This window comes from Somniosus microcephalus, unplaced genomic scaffold, assembly GCF_052327205.1.
Source record: "Somniosus microcephalus isolate GS21.2 unplaced genomic scaffold, FLI_Smic_1.0 unresolved_chr4, whole genome shotgun sequence".
In the NCBI taxonomy this organism is placed as follows: domain Eukaryota; kingdom Metazoa; phylum Chordata; class Chondrichthyes; order Squaliformes; family Somniosidae; genus Somniosus; species Somniosus microcephalus.
Genome location: NW_028225182.1, coordinates 44710832 through 44728283, shown reverse-complemented (window position 1 = coordinate 44728283; position 17452 = coordinate 44710832). Strand labels below are relative to the sequence as shown.

The 17452-nt window shown below is 54.0% G+C and overlaps 1 protein-coding gene across 1 annotated transcript in view; it reads left to right on the top strand.

Annotated features, from left to right (window-relative positions):
- Positions 1-3623: 3623 nt before the first annotated feature.
- The window catches only part of LOC147090661 (paired immunoglobulin-like type 2 receptor alpha), a 49398-nt gene continuing 35569 nt past the window's right edge, over positions 3624-17452 (top strand). The window contains exon 1 of the mRNA XM_085977435.1: positions 3624-4185. Within this exon, the coding sequence (XP_085833561.1) occupies positions 3762-4185 (424 nt within the window). The 5' untranslated portion in view covers positions 3624-3761. The remainder of the gene's footprint in view (positions 4186-17452) is intronic.

Here is a 17452-nt window from a genome sequence, read left to right as displayed (position 1 = left end):
TAACAGAGGAAAGCGTCCCAAGGTGCTTCCTAGAAGCCTAAGTGATGAAAGGAACAGGGTGCCAACGGAGATATTAGGAGGAGCGACTAAAGGTTTGCTCAAAGAGGGGGGTTTTAAGCCGGGTCTTGAAGAAGGAGGGTGAGGTGGAGAAGTTTAGGGAGGGAATTCCAGAGCTTAGGACCGAGATGGCTGAAGGCGCGGCTGCCAATGTTGGAGCAAAGGGAGTGGGGGACGCGCAAGAGGCCAGAACTGGAGGAACGAAGAGCTCTTGGAGGATTGTACTGCTGGAGGAGGTTACAGATGGTGGGGAGGGGAGAGGAGAGGAGGGGAGAGGGGAGGAGGGAAGGGGAGAGGAGAGGAGGGGAGAGGAGAGGAGGGGAGAGGAGAGGAGAGGAGGGAAGGGGAGAGGAGAGGAGGGGAGGAGGAAGGGAGAGGAGAGGAGGGGAGAGGAGAGGAGAGGAGGAGATGGAGAGGAGAGGAAGGAGAGGAGATGAGGGGAGAGTAGTGGGAGGTGAGGAGCGGAGAGGAGAGGAGGGGAGAGGAGAGGAGAGCAGGGGAGGGGAGAAGAGAGGAGAGGAGGGGAGAGGAGAGGAGGGAGAGGGGAGGAGAGGAGGGGAGGAGAGAGGAGAGGAGAGGAGGGGAGGGGAGAGGTGAGGAGCAGAGAGGAGAGGATGGTAGAGGAGAGGAGGGGAGGGGAGGGGGATGGGTGAGGAGGGGACGGGAGGGGAGGAGAGGGAGAGGAGAGGAGAGGAGAGGAGGGAGAGTAGAGGAGGGGAGGGGAGAGGAGAGGTGGGGAGAGGAGAGGAAAGGAGGGGAGGGGAGAGGAGTGGAGGGGAGGGGAGAGGAGAGGAGGGGGGAGTAGAGGAGGGGAGAGGAGGGGAGAGGAGAGGAGGGGAGAGGAGAGGAGAGGAGGGAAGGGGAGAGGAGAGGAGGGGAGAGGAAGGGAGAGGAGAGGAGGGAGAGGAGAGGAGGAGATGGGAGAGGAGAGGACAGGAGAGGAGATGAGGGAGAGTAGTGGGAGGTGAGGAGCGGAGAGGAGAGGAGGGGAGAGGAGAGGAGAGCAGGGGAGGGGAGAAGAGAGGAGAGGAGGGGAGAGGAGAGGAGGGAGAGGGGAGGAGAGGAGGGGAGGAGAGAGGAGAGGAGAGGAGGGGAGGGGAGAGGTGAGGAGCAGAGAGGAGAGGAGGGTAGAGGAGAGGAGGGGAGGGGAGGGGGATGGGTGAGGAGGGGACGGGAGGGGAGGAGAGGGGAGAGGAGAGGAGAGGAGAGGGAGGGGAGAGTAGAGGAGGGGAGGGGAGAGGAGAGGTGGGGAGAGGAGAGGAAAGGAGAGGGGAGGGGAGGAGTGAGGGGAGGGGAGAGGAGAGGAGGGGGGAGTAGAGGAGGGTAGGGGAGGAGGGGAGAGTGAGGGAGAGGTAGAGGAGGGTAGGGGAGGAGAGGAGGGAGGGGAGAGGAGAGGAGGGGAGAGGAGAGGAGGGGAGAGGAGAGGAGCGGAGAGGAGGGGAGAAGAGAGGAGGGGAGAGGAGGAGAGGGGGGGAGGGGAGCGGAGAGGGGGGAGTGGAGAGGAGAGGAGAGAAGGGGAGAGGAGATGAGGGCAGAGGAGAAGAGAGGAGGGGAGAGGAGTGGGAGGTGAGGAGCGGAGAGGGGAGGAGGGGGAGAGGAGAGGAGGGAGAGGAGTGGAGAGGAGGGGAAAGAAGAGGAGAGGAGGGAGAGGAGAGGAGAGAAGGGGAGGGGAGGAGAGGAGGGGATGGGAGAGGAGAGGAGGGGAGGGGAGAGGTGAGGAGGGGAGAGGAGAGGAGCGGTGGGGAGAGGAGGGGAGGGAGGGGTGAGGAGGGGAGGGAGAGGAGAGGGAGGGGAGGGGAGAGGGGAGAGGAGAGGAGCGGAGGGAGAGGAGGGGAGGGGAGGGGTGAGGAGGGGAGGGGAGGGGAGAGGAGGGAGGGGGAGAGGAGAGAAGCGGAGAGGAGAGGAGGGGAAGGGAGGGGAGAGGAAAGGAGAGGAGCAGAGGGAGAGGAGCGGAGGGAGAGGAGAGAGGGGAGGGGAGAGGAAAGGAGGGATGGGAGAGGGGAGGAGGGGAGAGGAGAGGAGGGGAGACGAGAGGAGAGGAGGGGAGAGGAGAGGAGTGGAGAGAAGGGGAGGGGAGAGGAGAGGAGGGAGGGGAGAGGAGCAGAGGAGGGGAGGGGAGGGAGAGGAGATGAGGGCAGAGGAAAGGAGGGAGAGGAGAGGAGGGGAGAGGAGAGGAGAGGAGGGGCGGGGAGAGGAGAGGAGGGGAGAGGAGGGGAGGGGTAGGAAGAGGGAGAGGGGAGAGGAGGGAGAGGAGAGGAGAGGGGAGAGGAGGAGGAAGAGGAGGGGAGAGGAGAGGAGAGGAAGGAAGGATGGAGGGGAGAGGAAAGGAGGGGAGAGAGAGGAGGGGAGGGGAAAGGAGCGGAGGGGAGAGGAGGGGAGAGGAGAGGAGAGGAGGGGAGGGGAGAGGAGGGGAGGGAGAGGAGAGGAGCGGAGGGGAGAGGAGAGGAGAGGAGGGGAGGGGAGGGGAGAGGAGAGGAGGGGAGGGGAAAGGAGGGGAGGGGAGAGGAGAGGAGAAGAGAGGATGGGAGAGGAGAGGAGAGGAGAGGAGTGGAGCGGACAGCAGAGGAGAGGAGAGGAGGGGAGAGGAGAGGAGGGAAGGGAGAGGAGAGAAGGGGAGGGGAGAGGACTGGATGGGAGTGGAGAGGAGAGAGGGGAGAGGAGAGAAGGGGAGGGGAGAGGAATGGACGGGAGAGGAGAGGAGAGAAGGGGAGAGGAGAGGAGAAGAGGGGAGAGGAGAGGAGGCGGTGGGAGAGGAGAGGAGAGGAGGGGAGAGGAGAGGAGAGGAGGGTATGTGAATGATTTTCCTGCAGCCATCAGGTGGTGTTTCAGGCGTGTGTGGGAGGGGGGGGGGAAACCCGAATTTGGGGGTCCCGACACCATCCCGCCAAAAACCCCACCCACGCAAGTTTCAGGGGCGGCGGGTACCCGCCCCGCACTGGGACCCGCCAAAACCAGGCGGGAAGGGATTAATGCCAATTAACTGCCTGTTAACAGGTAGTTAACAGGCAGTTTTTAGCCTAATCCCTATTTTCAGGGGTTTCGACTAGGTTTCCCGACGGCTCCAACCCACGCCAGGTAGAGCAGGTGGGCCGTCGGGTTGAAGGAGGTGGAGGGGTCGCGATGTCGGCGCTCAGGTGAGTGATGGGTGCATGAGTGCAAAGGTAAGTGTGTTTTGTGTATCTGAAGTGTGTCAAGATCTTTTACTTACCTGTACTTACCTTAAGAGCCTTTCTTCCTGTAGCCGTCGGGAGCCCATCACTCAGCCGGCACTGAAAGCTGAACGGCTGCGATCTGTGAAAAGTGACAGCCTTCAGCTTTGAGTGCTGGTGAGAGTTCTAACTGAGTCTGTGCAGAATGACTCAGCTTAGAACTCAGTCTGTCAGTGTTTCACAGCTTCAAACAACTGTGAAACGCTGACATTTCAGTCTGTGACGTCACCTGTTGCCGGGTGGCCCTTAATTGGCCTGCTGAGCCCGCTGGGCGGGCTCAACAAGGTCAATCAAGGGAAAATCGTGCGGATTGGCCGGACGTCGAAGTAGGCGGGTCAGAAACCCGGAATGGGAAGTCCCGCCTTCTTCCCGACAGGTTCGGCAAAATCTACCCCGATGGTTTCTCTATTGGACAGGCTGGAGGGTGATTTTTCTGCTATTTAGGAAGCGGGGTTTCTCTATTACTGGGGGTATTATGGGATGGTTGTCTAGTGGATGAGTTACTATTCCCGATTCCTAAATAACCTTTTGCTGTTTCCCTGTCCCTCAGGTTTGATAAATGGAAATGGTTTCTTTGTGGAGCAGCCTAAGGATCTGGAGGCTGAGGAAGGGCAGTCGATCACTATCCGCTGCTCATTCACCTACCCGCAAACCTACAGACCCACACGGATTGACATTTCTTGGAGAAGACATTATTTTCACGGAGAATTTATATTCAACACAACGAACAGTTACTGTCATCCTGATTACCAAGGCCGGATCAAATTCTGGGGCAACCCTAACCAAATGAAGACCGGCTCCATCCGCATTAATCAACTGAAGCAAAGTGACTCGATGAAGTATTACTGCCGTGTGGCAACGTTGGGACCTCCCCGTGAGTTTTGGCAAAGCATCCCTGGGACCCTCCTCACTGTACGAGGTAAAGACCGCTTTGGATCCCTGTGTTTCTCTGACCAAGTTTTTGTTAAGCCGCCCTTTGATTTAGTTCTAATATTGTACTCCAGCAACACCTCGACTTTAAAATTCTCATCCTTGTTTTCAATTCCCTCCCTATCTCCGTAACCTCCTCCAGCCCCACAACCCTCCGAGATCTCGGCGCTCCTCCAATTCTGCCCTCTTGAGCATTCCCCGATTTTAATCGCTCCACCATTGGCGGCCGTGCCTTCAGCCACCTTGGCCCTAAACTCTGGAATTCCCTCCCTAAACCTCTCCGCCTCTCTCTCTCCTCCTTTAAGACGCTCCTTAAAACCTACCTCTTTGACCAAGCTTTCGGTCACCTGCCCTAATATCTCCTTACGTGGCTCGGTGTCAAATTTTGTCTGAGAATCACTCCTGTGAAGCATCTGAGGACGTTCTACTGTGTTAAAGGCGCTAGATAAATGCAAGTTGTTGCTGCCGTTGTTGTTGTAACCAGGCCGAATCTTAATATTCTCGCCTGTGATTTGCCGATGAATGTTTAAAAAAAAACTTCTAATTAGTTTTCAGCCAATCAGGTGCCAAACTTACAAGACGTGCGGTCAGAAACCAAAATGGCCGCTACACACAAACGGGGAAGTGAAATAGTGACTTTGGAGGTCGAAGGTCGAACAGAAGGTTATTTCTGGAATAATGGAGGAAAGGGAGCGAGTCGGGGCAGAATAAAATAATGGAGAACCTTGTTGTGCAGTGTTTATCACTCTGTCCTTCACCTCGGGAATCTGGGTTTGAAGTTGAATTTGTTAAAAGGGGAGCAGTGAACCCTGTCCAAACATAATCTTTGACCCCCAACCCCATGACATTTAACTCCACTGCATGACCTTTGACCTGGCCCATAGCCTTTCTCTAATATAACTTCATGACTGAAGTTCAATAAAAATATTACGTTTCCCCACAAAAAATTTATAAACCTATGTACAATCCTAAAGGGGGTGCATGAACAGAGAGACCTGGGGGTATATGCACACAAATCGTTGAAAGTGGCAGTGCAGGTTGAGAAGGAAGTTAAAAAAGCATACGGTGTAGGAATCGACAGATCCCTAACTGAAGTACTGAGGTCGAGTCAGTCCGATAATAAAACGTAGTTTAATGTAAACTAGAGAATAAACAATGGTATGCAGGAGAAACAATCAACAGGTCTTTTCTTAATGCTGGCTTCACGAGCTCTGAGCTGGGAACCTCCCAGTCTGACATCATGACGTCATCATGTTTCCCGCCGTTCGGGACGTCACGTTACCAACGTGATGATGTCATCGCGCTGGTTCTGGGACCTACCCAGAACTGGCTATTTACATACAGTAAACAACTTAGGTGCTGTAGCACTCTTGTTAAAGGCAGTTATACAGGAGTCACTTGGTGGCTTTGCCACATGCGCCCCCCCAGAAGTGTCTTTAACCGCAAAAGTCAATCGCGGAGGAGGTCAGACGAGCCTGTTCGAACGACTCTGATATTCCCGGAGAGGAATGGGTTGGGTAGGCGATGAGCTGGTCTGCGGAACAGTCTGTTCAGGCGTGGCGGCCACGGGCGGCCGCCCACGATGCGGTGGCTGCGCTGCCTCGACCGGTCGCTCGAGGTCCAGGTGTGCGGCCTTGAGGCGGTCCACGGAAATGTGGTCAGGCTTGCCCCCGATGTCCACTAAAAAACTCTTGGTGCCCGCCTGCAGTACCTGGAAAGGGCCCCTATATGGAGGTGTGAGAGGACTACGGTGGGCGTCATGCCTGACAAAAACGAATTTGGCCCGCATAAGCTCCGGCGGAACGTGTGACGCAGGCAGCCCGTGATGTGACGTCAGAATGGGTCAGAAAGATTGAGCTGTGTCCCGGTGAGCCTGCAGTTGTTCGGCCGCCGACCAAGGACGCGTTGTTGACGGAAGAAACTCACCGGGCACCCGGAGCGGTTGTCCATAAGCCAGTTCGGCAGCCAATGCCTGCAGGTCCTCTTTAGGTGCTGTGCGTAACCCGAGCATCACCCAAGGCAGCTTGTCCATCCATGCGGTCCCCTGGAGGCAGGCCTGCAGCGACGCCTTCAAGGACCGATGAAAACGCTCACATAATCCATTGGCCTGTGGATGGTAAGCCGTGGTCTGATGGAGCTTGGTGCCCAAACCCAAGGTGACGGCGTTCCACAAAGCAGACGAGAACTGCGGCCCGCGATCCGACGAAATATCAGATGGAACGCCGAACCGTGCAACCCAGGATGAGAGAAAACCCCGGGCGACATCCGCGGAGGTGGTGGACGTCAAAGGAATGGCCTCCGGCCACCTGGTGGTACGGTCGACTATAGTCAAAAGATGTGTGAAACCTTGTGATGGCGGCAGTGGGCCAACGAGGTCGACATGGACGTGATCGAAACGCCGCTCCAGTACTTCGAAAACGGCGACAGGAGCTTTGATGTGTCACTGCACCTTAGCTTGCTGACACACGACGCAGGTGTTGGCCCAGTCGCGGACATCTTTTCGCATTCCTCTCCAGACGAACTTGGATGGCAGTAGTTTTTGTAAAGCCCGCATGCCAGGGTGCGCAAGCCCGTGAATGGCATCGAAAACGTTCCTACGCCAGGACAGCGGAACGATCGGGCGGGGGTTCCCCAAGGAGACGTCGCAGAGCAGGGAGGTGCCAGCCGAGTGGAAAAGCACATCCGCTGGCTGAAGGCAGGAGTCGGTGCGGAAAGCTTGCATTTCTGGATCAGCCGCTTGGTCAGCAGCCATGAGTGAATAATCGAGTCCCAGCTGGACGGCCTGGACAGTCGCGCGCGAGAGGCAATCAGCGACCACGTTGTCCTTGCCGGCCACGTGCCAGATGTCGGTGGTGAACTCGGAAATAAAGGTGAGTTGTCATTGTTGTCGAGCTGACCACGGCTCAGCCGTCTTGACTATAGCAAACGTCAGGGGCTTGTGATCCACAAACGCGGTGAATTGGCGTCCCTCCAACAGAAAACGGAAATGGCGGATGGCCAGAAACAACGCCAACAGCTCCCTGTCGAATGTGCTGTAGCTACGTTCGTTACGACGCAATTGGCGACTAAAAAACACCAGCGGTTGCCACGTCCCTTCGACCCATTGCTCCTGCACGGCGCCTACGGCATAGTCCGAAGCGTTGGTCGTAAGCGCGATGGTGGCGCCAGGCTGCGGGTGCGTCAACATCATTGCGTTTGCGAGAGCATCTTTCGTGTCCACAAAAGCGCAATCCATCTCCGGTTTCCCTCTGAGTGCCTCGTAGAGTGGCCGCATGAGCTGCGCGGCCTGGGGAACAAACCGATGGTAAAAATTTACCATACCAAGGAATTCTTGGAGCGCTTTAACGGATTGCGGGCGTGGAAAAGCAGCAATCGCCTCCACCTTCGACCGAAGCGGCACTGCTCCTTCCGCCGTGATGCGGTGGCCCAAGAAGTCGATTTGTCGCATCCCGAATTGGCATTTGGCTGGGTTAATTATGAGGCCATGCTGATGGAGGCGGCAAAAAAGAGGCGCAGGTGGTCGAGATGTTCCTCTTTCGAAGTACTGGCGACCAGGATGTCATCGAGATACACAAACAGGAACTTGAGACCCCGCAGCACTGAATCCATAAGGCGCTGGAACGCCTGCGCCGCATTCTTGAGCCCGAACGGCATTCGGAGGAACTCAAACAGTCCGAACGGAGTAATGACAGTCGTCATCTGGATATCCTGGGGGTGGACGGGCACTTGATGGTACCCCCGGACGAGGTCGATCTTGGAAAAAAACGAATTGCCCGCCAAATGTGCGGAGAAATCTTGGATGTACGGTATTGGGTACCGGTCGGGCGTCGTGACCTCATTGAGGCGCCGGTAATCGCCGCAGGGCCGCCAACCACCACCGGGCTTGGGGACGATATGAAGTGGTGAAGACCAGGGACTATCCGACCGGCGAACAATCCCCAGCCGCTCCATGTTGGCGAACTCCGCCTTCGCGGCCTCGAGTTTGCTGGGTTCCAGCCGCTGAGCCCGGGCATAGACCGGAGGGCTGGTCATCGCCATGTGGTGCTCCACACCATGTTTAGCCGTCGTCGCCGAGAAGATGGGCCGAGTTAGATCCGGAAATTCCCTGAGAAGGCTGGCGAAGTCGTCGGCCGCCGGCACAGTGCAGGAAACTGCGTGAGTCGTGCCGAAACCCCGAAAGCACGGGATGGAGGCAAACGTGGCGGCATGGACCAGACGGCGATTTCGTAAGTCAACCAATAAGTTATTGGCACAGAAGAAATCAGTGCCGAGGATTGCCTGATCGATTTGGGCGGTGATAAACTCCCATCGGAAGCTTTGCCCGCCGAAACACACCGGGATCTGCCGCGTCCCGAATGTACGAATGGCGCTGCCGTTGGCGGCCCGGAGTGGGGAACCGTGCCTTCCGGCCCTGACGTCGAGGATCGAAGTGGGTAGGATGCTGCACTGGGCGCCCGTGTCACACAAAAACCGCCGGCCCGAAATGGAGTCGGAGATATAAAGTAACTTCCCGGAATCTCCAACCGCCATCGTAGTTGCGAAACCGACCTCGGGGTCATCCTTCCGCTCGCGCAGCCAGTGCTGTTGCTTTCTCGGTGCATTCGGCACGAAACTACAGGAAGGACGGCAGCATCTGGCTCTTGGGCCAAAACGGGCGTGATAGTAACAGAGCCCGGATGGTGGAGGTGCCAAGGCGGGGTTCTTCGGGGCGCGACGCTTCGAGGTGGCGCAGTACTGCTGCAACACCGCATAAATGGTGTCGGCTTCGGCCACGAGCGCTACACCGTCCGTAGCCTCCGACCTGGCGAGGGCTGCTTGCACCTGCTCGGGGAGCTGGCTCAGGAATAGTTCCCGAAACAGGAAACACTGCGGCTTGGAACCGAAAAGCGTGAGCATCTGGCTCCTCAATTCGGACGGCTTGGCGTCGCCTAACCCGGGCAGTGTGAGTAAACGTCGCGCGCGCTCCGCTTTCGTGAGGCCGAAAACCTGCATTAGTCGCGCCTTAAGTGTATCATACTTGTTATCTACGGGCGGGGTCTCCAGCAGGCTGATGATCCTCGAAGCCGTCGAGCTGACCAGTGCGGAGACCACGTAAAGATAACGGGTCTGATCCAGCACGATGTTCCGAAGCTGGAACTGAGCCTCCGCTTGGACGAACCAGGAGGCCGCCTGTTGTTCCCAAAACTGAGAGAGCTTCAAGGTCGCTGCATTAACATCTATCGTTTTGTTCTGCGCGTCCTCCGCGAAAATCGTCCGCGAAGCTTCGGGGTCACCAATGTAGGAATCGACAGATCCCTAACTGAAGTACTGAGGTCGAGTCAGTCCGATAATAAAACGAAGTTTAATGTAAACTAGAGAACAAACAATGGTATGCAGGAGAAAAAATCAACAGGTCTTTTCTTAATGCTGGCTTCACGAGCTCTGAGCTGGGAACCTCCCAGTCTGACGTCATGACGTCATCACGTTTCCCGCTGTTCGGGACGTCACGTGACCAACGTGATGACGTCATCGCGCTGGTTCTGGGACCTACCCAGAACTGGCTATTTACATACAGTAAACAACTTAGGTGCTGTAGCACTCTGTTAAAGGCAGTTATACAGTTATACAGGAGTCCCTTGGTGGCTTTGCCACAACGGGATCCTGAGCTTCATAAATAGAGGCATAGAACACAAAAGCAAGGAAGTTATAATGAACCTTTACAAAACACCGGTTCGGCCTCAACTGGAGCATTGTGTCCAGTTCTGGGCACCACACTTTAGGAAGGATGTGATGGCCTTAGAGAGGGTGCAGAAAAGGTTTACAAGAACGGTTCCAGGGGATGAGGGACTTCAGTTACGTGGATAGACTGGAGAAGCTGGGGTTATTCTTCTTGGAGCAGAGAAGGCTGAGAGGAGATTTGCTAGAGGTGTTCAAAATCATGAGGGGTCGAGACCGAGTAGATAGAGAGAAACTGTTCCCATTGGCAGAAGGGTCGAGAACCAGAGGACACAGATTTAAGGTGATTGGAAGAAAATCCAAAGGCGACGTTAGAAAAACATTTTTACGCAGCGAGTGGTCAGGATCTGGAATGCGCTGCCTGAAGGGGCGGAGGAGGCAGATTCAATCACGGCTTTCAAAAGGGAGTTGGATAAGTACCTGAAGGAATAAAATTTGCAGGGCTACAGGGAAAGGGCGGGGGAGTGGGACTAGTTGAAGTGCTCTTGCAGAGAGCTGGCACGGGCTCGACGGGCCGAATGGCCTCCTTCTGTGCTGTATCCATTCAATGATTCTGTGATTCTATGAACTCACAACGGTATCAGATGTAAACAACACAGAGAGAACAAGGATGTGGTGGGAATATATTTCTCAAACACACGGGACTCAGAGACGCTAAATCATTAACCGTGACGATAATCTATGATCAGGGACCACAGGACACAGAGTTGGTCCACAGGCTCGTACCGATACGACATAGGAACAGGAGGAGGCCATTCAGCCCCTTGAGCCTTTCCGCCATTCAGTGAGATCATGGCCGATCTGCAGCTTATCGCCATCTACCCACCTTGGTTCCGTAACTCTTAATACCCAACAAATACAGGAAACTCTCGATTTACCGGCACCTAAATAACAGGAAATCTCTGTTAACCGGCAAGTAGTAGGTTCAGGTAAGTTTTACTTCATATTAGTGGCCGTTCCTGCATCTGTGACTGTGTAACCGGGGTTCGCTCACTTGTTGCTAAGCAACAGGGAAGCCTGGATTTGTTGCTGTGTACGGAGCTCTCGTAACTTTTAACTATAACTCTCTGTGCCACACCGGTCCCGTCGGTGCCGGATAAAAAAGAGTTTCCTGTATCTATCAATCATAGTTTAGAAATTTTCAATTAGCCCTCGGCCTCAACAGCTTTTTGAAAGAAAGACTTGCATTTATATAGCGCCTTTCACGACCACCGGATGTCTCAAAGCGCTTTACAGCCAATGAGGTACTGTTTGGAATGGAGTCACTCTTATAATGTGGGAAATACGACAGCCAATTTGCGCACAGCAAGTTCCCACAAACAGCAACATAATAATAACCAGATAATCTGTTTTTGTTGTGTTGATGAGGGGTAAATATTGGCCTCAGGACACTGGGGAGAACTCCCCTGCTCTTCTTCGAAATAGTGGCCATGGGATCTTTTACGTCCATCTGAGAGAGCAGACAGGGCCTCGGTTTAACATCTCATCTGAAAGACGGCACCTCCGACAGTGCAGCGCTCCCTCAGTACTGCCCCTCCGACAGTGCGGCACTGCCTGAGTAATGCCCTCCGACAGTGCGGCGCTCCCTCAGTACTGCCCCTCCGACAGTGCGGCACTGCCTGAGTAATGCCCTCCGACAGTGCGGCGCTCCCTCAGTACTGCCCCTCCGACAGTGCGGCGCTCCCTCAGTACTGTCCCTCCGACAATGCGGCGCTCCCTCAGTACTGCCCTTCTGACAGTGCGGCGCTCCCTCAGTACTGCCCCTCCGACAGTGCGGCGCTCCCTCAGTACTGCCCCTCCGACAGTGCGGCGCTCCCTCAGTACTACCCTCCGACAGTGCGGCGCTCCCTCAGTACTGCCCCTCCGACAGTGCGGCGCTCCCTCAGTACTGTTCCTCCGACAATGCGGCGCTCCCTCAGTACTGCCCTTCTGACAGTGCGGCGCTCCCTCAGTACTGTCCCTCCGACAGTGCGGCGCTCCCTCAGTACTGCCCCTCCGACAGTGTGGCGCTCCCTCAGTACTACCCTCCGACAGTGCGGCGCTCCCTCAGTACTACCCACCGACAGTGCAGCGCTCCCTCAGTACTGCCCCTCTGACAGTACGGCGCTCCCTCAGTACTGCCCACCAACAGTGTGGCGCTCCCTCAGCACTGCACTGGACTGTCAGCCTAGATTTATTTGTTCAAGTCCCTGGAGTGGGACTTGAACCCACGACCTTCTAGGCTCAGAAAAAGAGCATGCTACCCACTGAGCCACAGCTGACAGTTTTGGGGGAGAGAGTTCCAGATTTCCACCACCCTTTGTGTGAAGAACTGCTTCCTGACATCACCCCTTGAACGGCCTGGCTCTAATTTTAAGGTTACGCCCCCTTGTTCTGGACACCCTCCACCAGAGAAAATAGCTTCTCTCTATCTCGTCCATTCTACCCTATCTAACCCTTTATTGGGAGAAGGGGAAGTGCAACGAGACCTGGGTGTCCTTGTGCACCAGTCGCTGAAGGTAAGCATGCAGGTGCAGCAGGCGGTTAAGAAGGCAAATGGTATGTTGGCCTTCGTAGCGAGAGGGTTTGAGTACAGGAACAAGGATGTCTTGCTGCAGTTGTACAGGGCCTTGGTCAGACCACATCTTGAGTATTGTGCGCAGTTTTGGTCGCCTTATCTGAGGAAGGACGTTCTTGCCATGGAGGGAGTTCAGCGAAGATTCACCAGGCTGATACCTGGGATGGCAGGAATGACGTATGAGGAGAGATTGGGTCGATTGGGCTTATACTCGCAGGAATTTAGAAGAATGAGAGGGGATCTCATTGAAACTTATAACATTCTAACAGGAGTAGACAGACTAGATGCAGGAAGGATGTTCCCGATGGCGGGGGAGTCCAGAACCAGGGGTCACAGTCTAAGGATAAGGGTTCACACAACACCAGGTTATAGTCCAACAGCTTTATTTGAAATCACAAGCTTTCGGAGCGCTGCTCCTTCTTCAGGTGAAGTGGAGAAATGCATAAAGACACAGCTTATATAGTCAGAGAATCATGTCAGATGTTTACAGGTAACCTTTCCAACTGCCATTTATCGCACCTCGGCAGAGAGATAATCACAGCAGTCAAAGGTGTGAATGGTGTCCAAACAGGTCAGTCAGGGAAACATTACATCAAAGAACAATGAGGTGGGGTCACAAGGGGTAAAATATTGCAGATGCTGGAGTCTGTATGATAACAATATTTTACCCCTTGTGACCCCACCTCATTGTTCTTTGATGTAATGTTTCCCTGACTGACCTGTTTGGACACCATTCACACCTTTGACTGCTGTGATTATCTCTCTGCCGAGGTGCGATAAATGGCAGTTGGAAAGGTTACCTGTAAACATCTGACATGATTCTCTGACTATATAAGCTGTGTCTTTATGCATTTCTCCACTTCACCTGAAGAAGGAGCAGCGCTCCGAAAGCTTGTGATTTCAAATAAAGCTGTTGGACTATAACCTGGTGTTGTGTGATTTCTTACATTTGTCCACCCCAGTCCAACTCCAGCATCTCCACACTAAGGATAAGGGGTAAGCTATTTAGGACTGAAATGAGGAGGAATTTCTTCACCCAGAGAGTGGTGAACCTGTGGAATTCTCTACCACAGAAGGCAATAGAGGCCAATTCATTAAATATATTCAAGAAGGAGTTAGATATATTTCTTAAGGCTAAAGGGATCAAGGGATATGGGGAGAAAGCAGTGACAGGGTACTGAATTTGGATGATCAGCCATGATCTCATTGAATGGCGGAGCAGGCTCGAGGGGCCGAATGGCCTGCTCCTGCTCCTATCTCCTATGTTTCTATATGTTTAATCATCTTCAACTCCCAATTAGATCACCCCTTAATCTTCGATACTCGAGTGAATACAAGCCTAGTCTGTGCAACCTGTCATCACCTGAGTTTCTTTTCCATTGAACTCAACGGGCTTTGATTCTCCATGGGTCTGTTTGACGTTACTGGAGAAGATCAATTTGAACCCCCCAGTGAGCGGCGGGTGAGCAGTGGGATGGGGGTGGAAACTGCCGTGGAGTTTTGTGATGGACTGGTAATCCAGAGAACGTGTGCACAAATCCCACCGTGGAGCATTTGAGAATCTGAAGTCAGCTTCAAAAAATCTGGAACTGAACAGCTGAGGGGCGATTTTGCCAATGGAGGCGCATTGGAGGCGGGACTCCCACTTGTCAGGTTTTAGCCCCGCCTCCATCGACTTGTGGCCAACCCGCGCTATTTTCCCTTGATTGACCTTGTTAAGCCCGCCCAGCGGGCTTAGCAGGCCAATTAAGGGGAAGCCGGTTACAGAGAACGTCAGCGAGTGACGTTTCATCTGTCAAAACCTTTTGACAGATGAATTGTCATCGTTTGACAGCTTTGAGAAGCTGTCAAACACTGACATTCTCTGTTGTTTGGTGAGTTCTTGTATTCAAGACCTCATCAAACCTCTTTGGTGAGCAGAAATTAGATGGTTGTTGCATCGGAGAATGCAGCAGCTATCTGTCAACTCTGCCGGTGAGATGCGAGACTCTCCGCATCCCCAACGTTTCAAGCCTGCAGGAAGAAACAAAGGTAAGGAAACTTTTTCTGTCAGTTTTCACTCACCTCACATACTTACCTCTCCACACTTGCACCCATCACTTACCTGCACAGCGCACTTTTGCACCCCTCCGACCCCCTCCTCGCCTTGGTGACCCTGGCGGGGTTTCCCGACATCGGGAAGCCCAAACCTCTGGTGGAAAAATAGGGATAATCCTCTTAACTGCCTGTTAACTATATGTTAACGGGCAATTAAGTGGCTGTAATCCCCTTCCCGCCTCCAGGAGACGGGACCCCGGCGCGGGTCGGCTACCCCCCTCCCGGGAAGATGGCACGGAGGTGGGTTGGGGGACGGGCACCCCCCCCCCAGATTCTGCCATTTTCCCGGCAGTCCCGCCTCCAAACCCGCCTCCCCAGGGCTGGCGAAATCGCGCCCCTGATTTCGGTAAAAGTGATGGTAAAGCTATTGGACTGGCGTAAAAACCCAACCGGTTCACTAATGTCCTTCGGGGAAGGAAACCTGCCGTCCTTACCTGGTCTGGGCCTATAGGTGACTCCAGTCCCACGGCAACGTGGCCGGCTCTTGACCACCCCCTGAAGCGGCCACTCGGTTGCGCCAACACTGCTACCAGCAGTTCAAGGAGAAGGGCAATGTGGGGATGGGCAATGAATGCCGGCCTTGCCAGCGACGCCCACATCCCCGAGAATGAACAGACGGACAGGCAGATAATCACAGTAACGTGGCCGTGTATTTCTCTACTCTAGTGCGGCAGCCCACGACCAAACCTAATGCCAGAAGCACTGCCGGAACCACTGCCGGAACCACTGCCAGCACCACTGCCGAGCCCATTGCCAGCACCACTGCCGAGCCCACGAACAACGTCAGCTGGATGCCGGTCGTGATCGGATGCTGCGTGCCGCTCGTGCTGTTAATTGTCCTCGGGCTAATAGCCACCGTTTGCATCTGGAAGAGGAAGAAGAAGAAGAACGGTGAGTGACTCCTTCCCTCTCGCTGGGTGCTTGCCTGGACTGGGTGCTCCCCCACCGTGGAAGGGCGGGGCGCCGCGAGGATGGACGCGTCGGGCGACCAGTAGCAGGAGCGTGACAGAGGGGGGTTGGGGGGCCGGCAGATTTGGAGGCAGGATGGTCACGTGACGAAACCTCCAGCAAGATACCCAACCAGAGGTGGCGACCGCAGTGGGGACCAGCCGCGACGTGTCCTTCAAACTGGGCAATGAATGGGACTGAAAACAAGATCACGGGGCGGGGCAGGTGTGTCACTGAATAAAGGCGAGTCTCAGTAATAATCTGGGTGGGACCTTTGGCTAAACATGGGGAAGATTACAGTGAAGGGTGAGATTCATTATAATATAAAAAAAGACTTTGCATTTCTATGGCGCCTTTCACGACCACCGGTCGTCCCAAAGCGCTTCACAGCCAATGAAGTACTTTTTGAAGTGCGGTCGCTGTTGTGATGTGGGAAACGCAGCAGCCAATTAGCGCACAGCAAGCTCCCACAAGCAGCAATGTGATAATGACGAGATGTAACCTCACTATTGCTAATGTAACATCACTATTTAAAAAAGGAGGTAGAGAGTAAACGGGGAATTATGGACCGGTAAGCCTGACATCGATAGTGGGGAAAATGCTCGAGTCCATTATAAAAGATGTAATAGCAGAGCACTTGGAAAACAGTGAAAGGATCGGACAAAGTCAACATGGATTTACAAAAGGTAAATCATGCTTGACTAATCTACTGGAATTTTTTGAGGATGTAACTGGTAGAATAGATAAGGGAGAACCAGTGGATGTGGTGTATTTGGACTTTCAGAAGGCTTTCGATAAGGTCCCGCATAAGAGATTAGCGTGTAAAGTTAAGGCACATGCGATTGGGGGTAAGGTACTGACTTGGATAGAGAACTGGTTGGCAGACAGGAAGAAAAGAGTTGGAATAAACGGGTCTTTTTCCGAGTGGCAGGCAGTGACTAGTGGGTTACCGCAGAGATCGGTGCTAGGACCCCAGCTAGTCACAATATCTATGAATGATCTAGACGAGGGAACTATATGTAATATCTCCAAGTTTGCAGACGACACAATGCTGGGTGGGCGTGTGTGCTGTGAGGAGGATGCAGAGAAACTCCAGTATGATTTGGAAAGGTTGGGTGATTGGGCAGATACATGGCAAATGCAGTATTATGTGGTTAAATGCGAGGTTATCCAGTTTGGTGGCAAAAACAGGAAGACAGATTATTATCTGAATGCCAATTGATTGGGAAAAGGGGAAATGCAACGAGGCCTGGGTGTCCTTGTGCACCAGTCACTGAAGGTAAGCATACGGGTGCAACAGGCAGTTAAGAAGGCAAATGGTATGTTGGCCTTCATAACGAGAGGATTGGAGTACAGGAGCAAGGATGTCTTGCTGCAGTTGTACAGGGCCTTGGTGAGACCACACCTTGAGTATTGTGCGCAGTTTTGGTCGCCTTATCTGAGGAAGGATGTTCTTGCCATGGAGGGAGTGCAGCGAAGATTCACCAGGCTGATACCTGGGATGGCAGGAATGACATATGAGGAGAGATTGGGTCGATTGGGCTTATACTCGCTGGAATTTAGAAGAATGAGAGGGGATCTCATTGAAACTTATAAAATTCTAACAGGACTGGACAGACTAGATGCAGGAAGGATGTTCCCGATGGCGGGGGAGTCCAGAACCAGGGGTCACAGTCTAATGATAAGGGGTAAGCCATTTAGGACTGAGATGAGGAGGAATTTCTTCACCCAGAGAGTGGTGAACCTGTGGAATTCTCTACCACACAAGGCAGTTGAGGCAAATTCAGTAAATATATTCAGGAAGGAGTTAGATATATTTCTTGAGGCTAAAGGGATCAAGGGATATGGAGAGAAAGCAGGGACAGGGTACTGAATTTGGATGATCAGCCATGATCTCATTAAATGGCGGAACAGGCTCAAGGGGCCGAATGGCCTACTC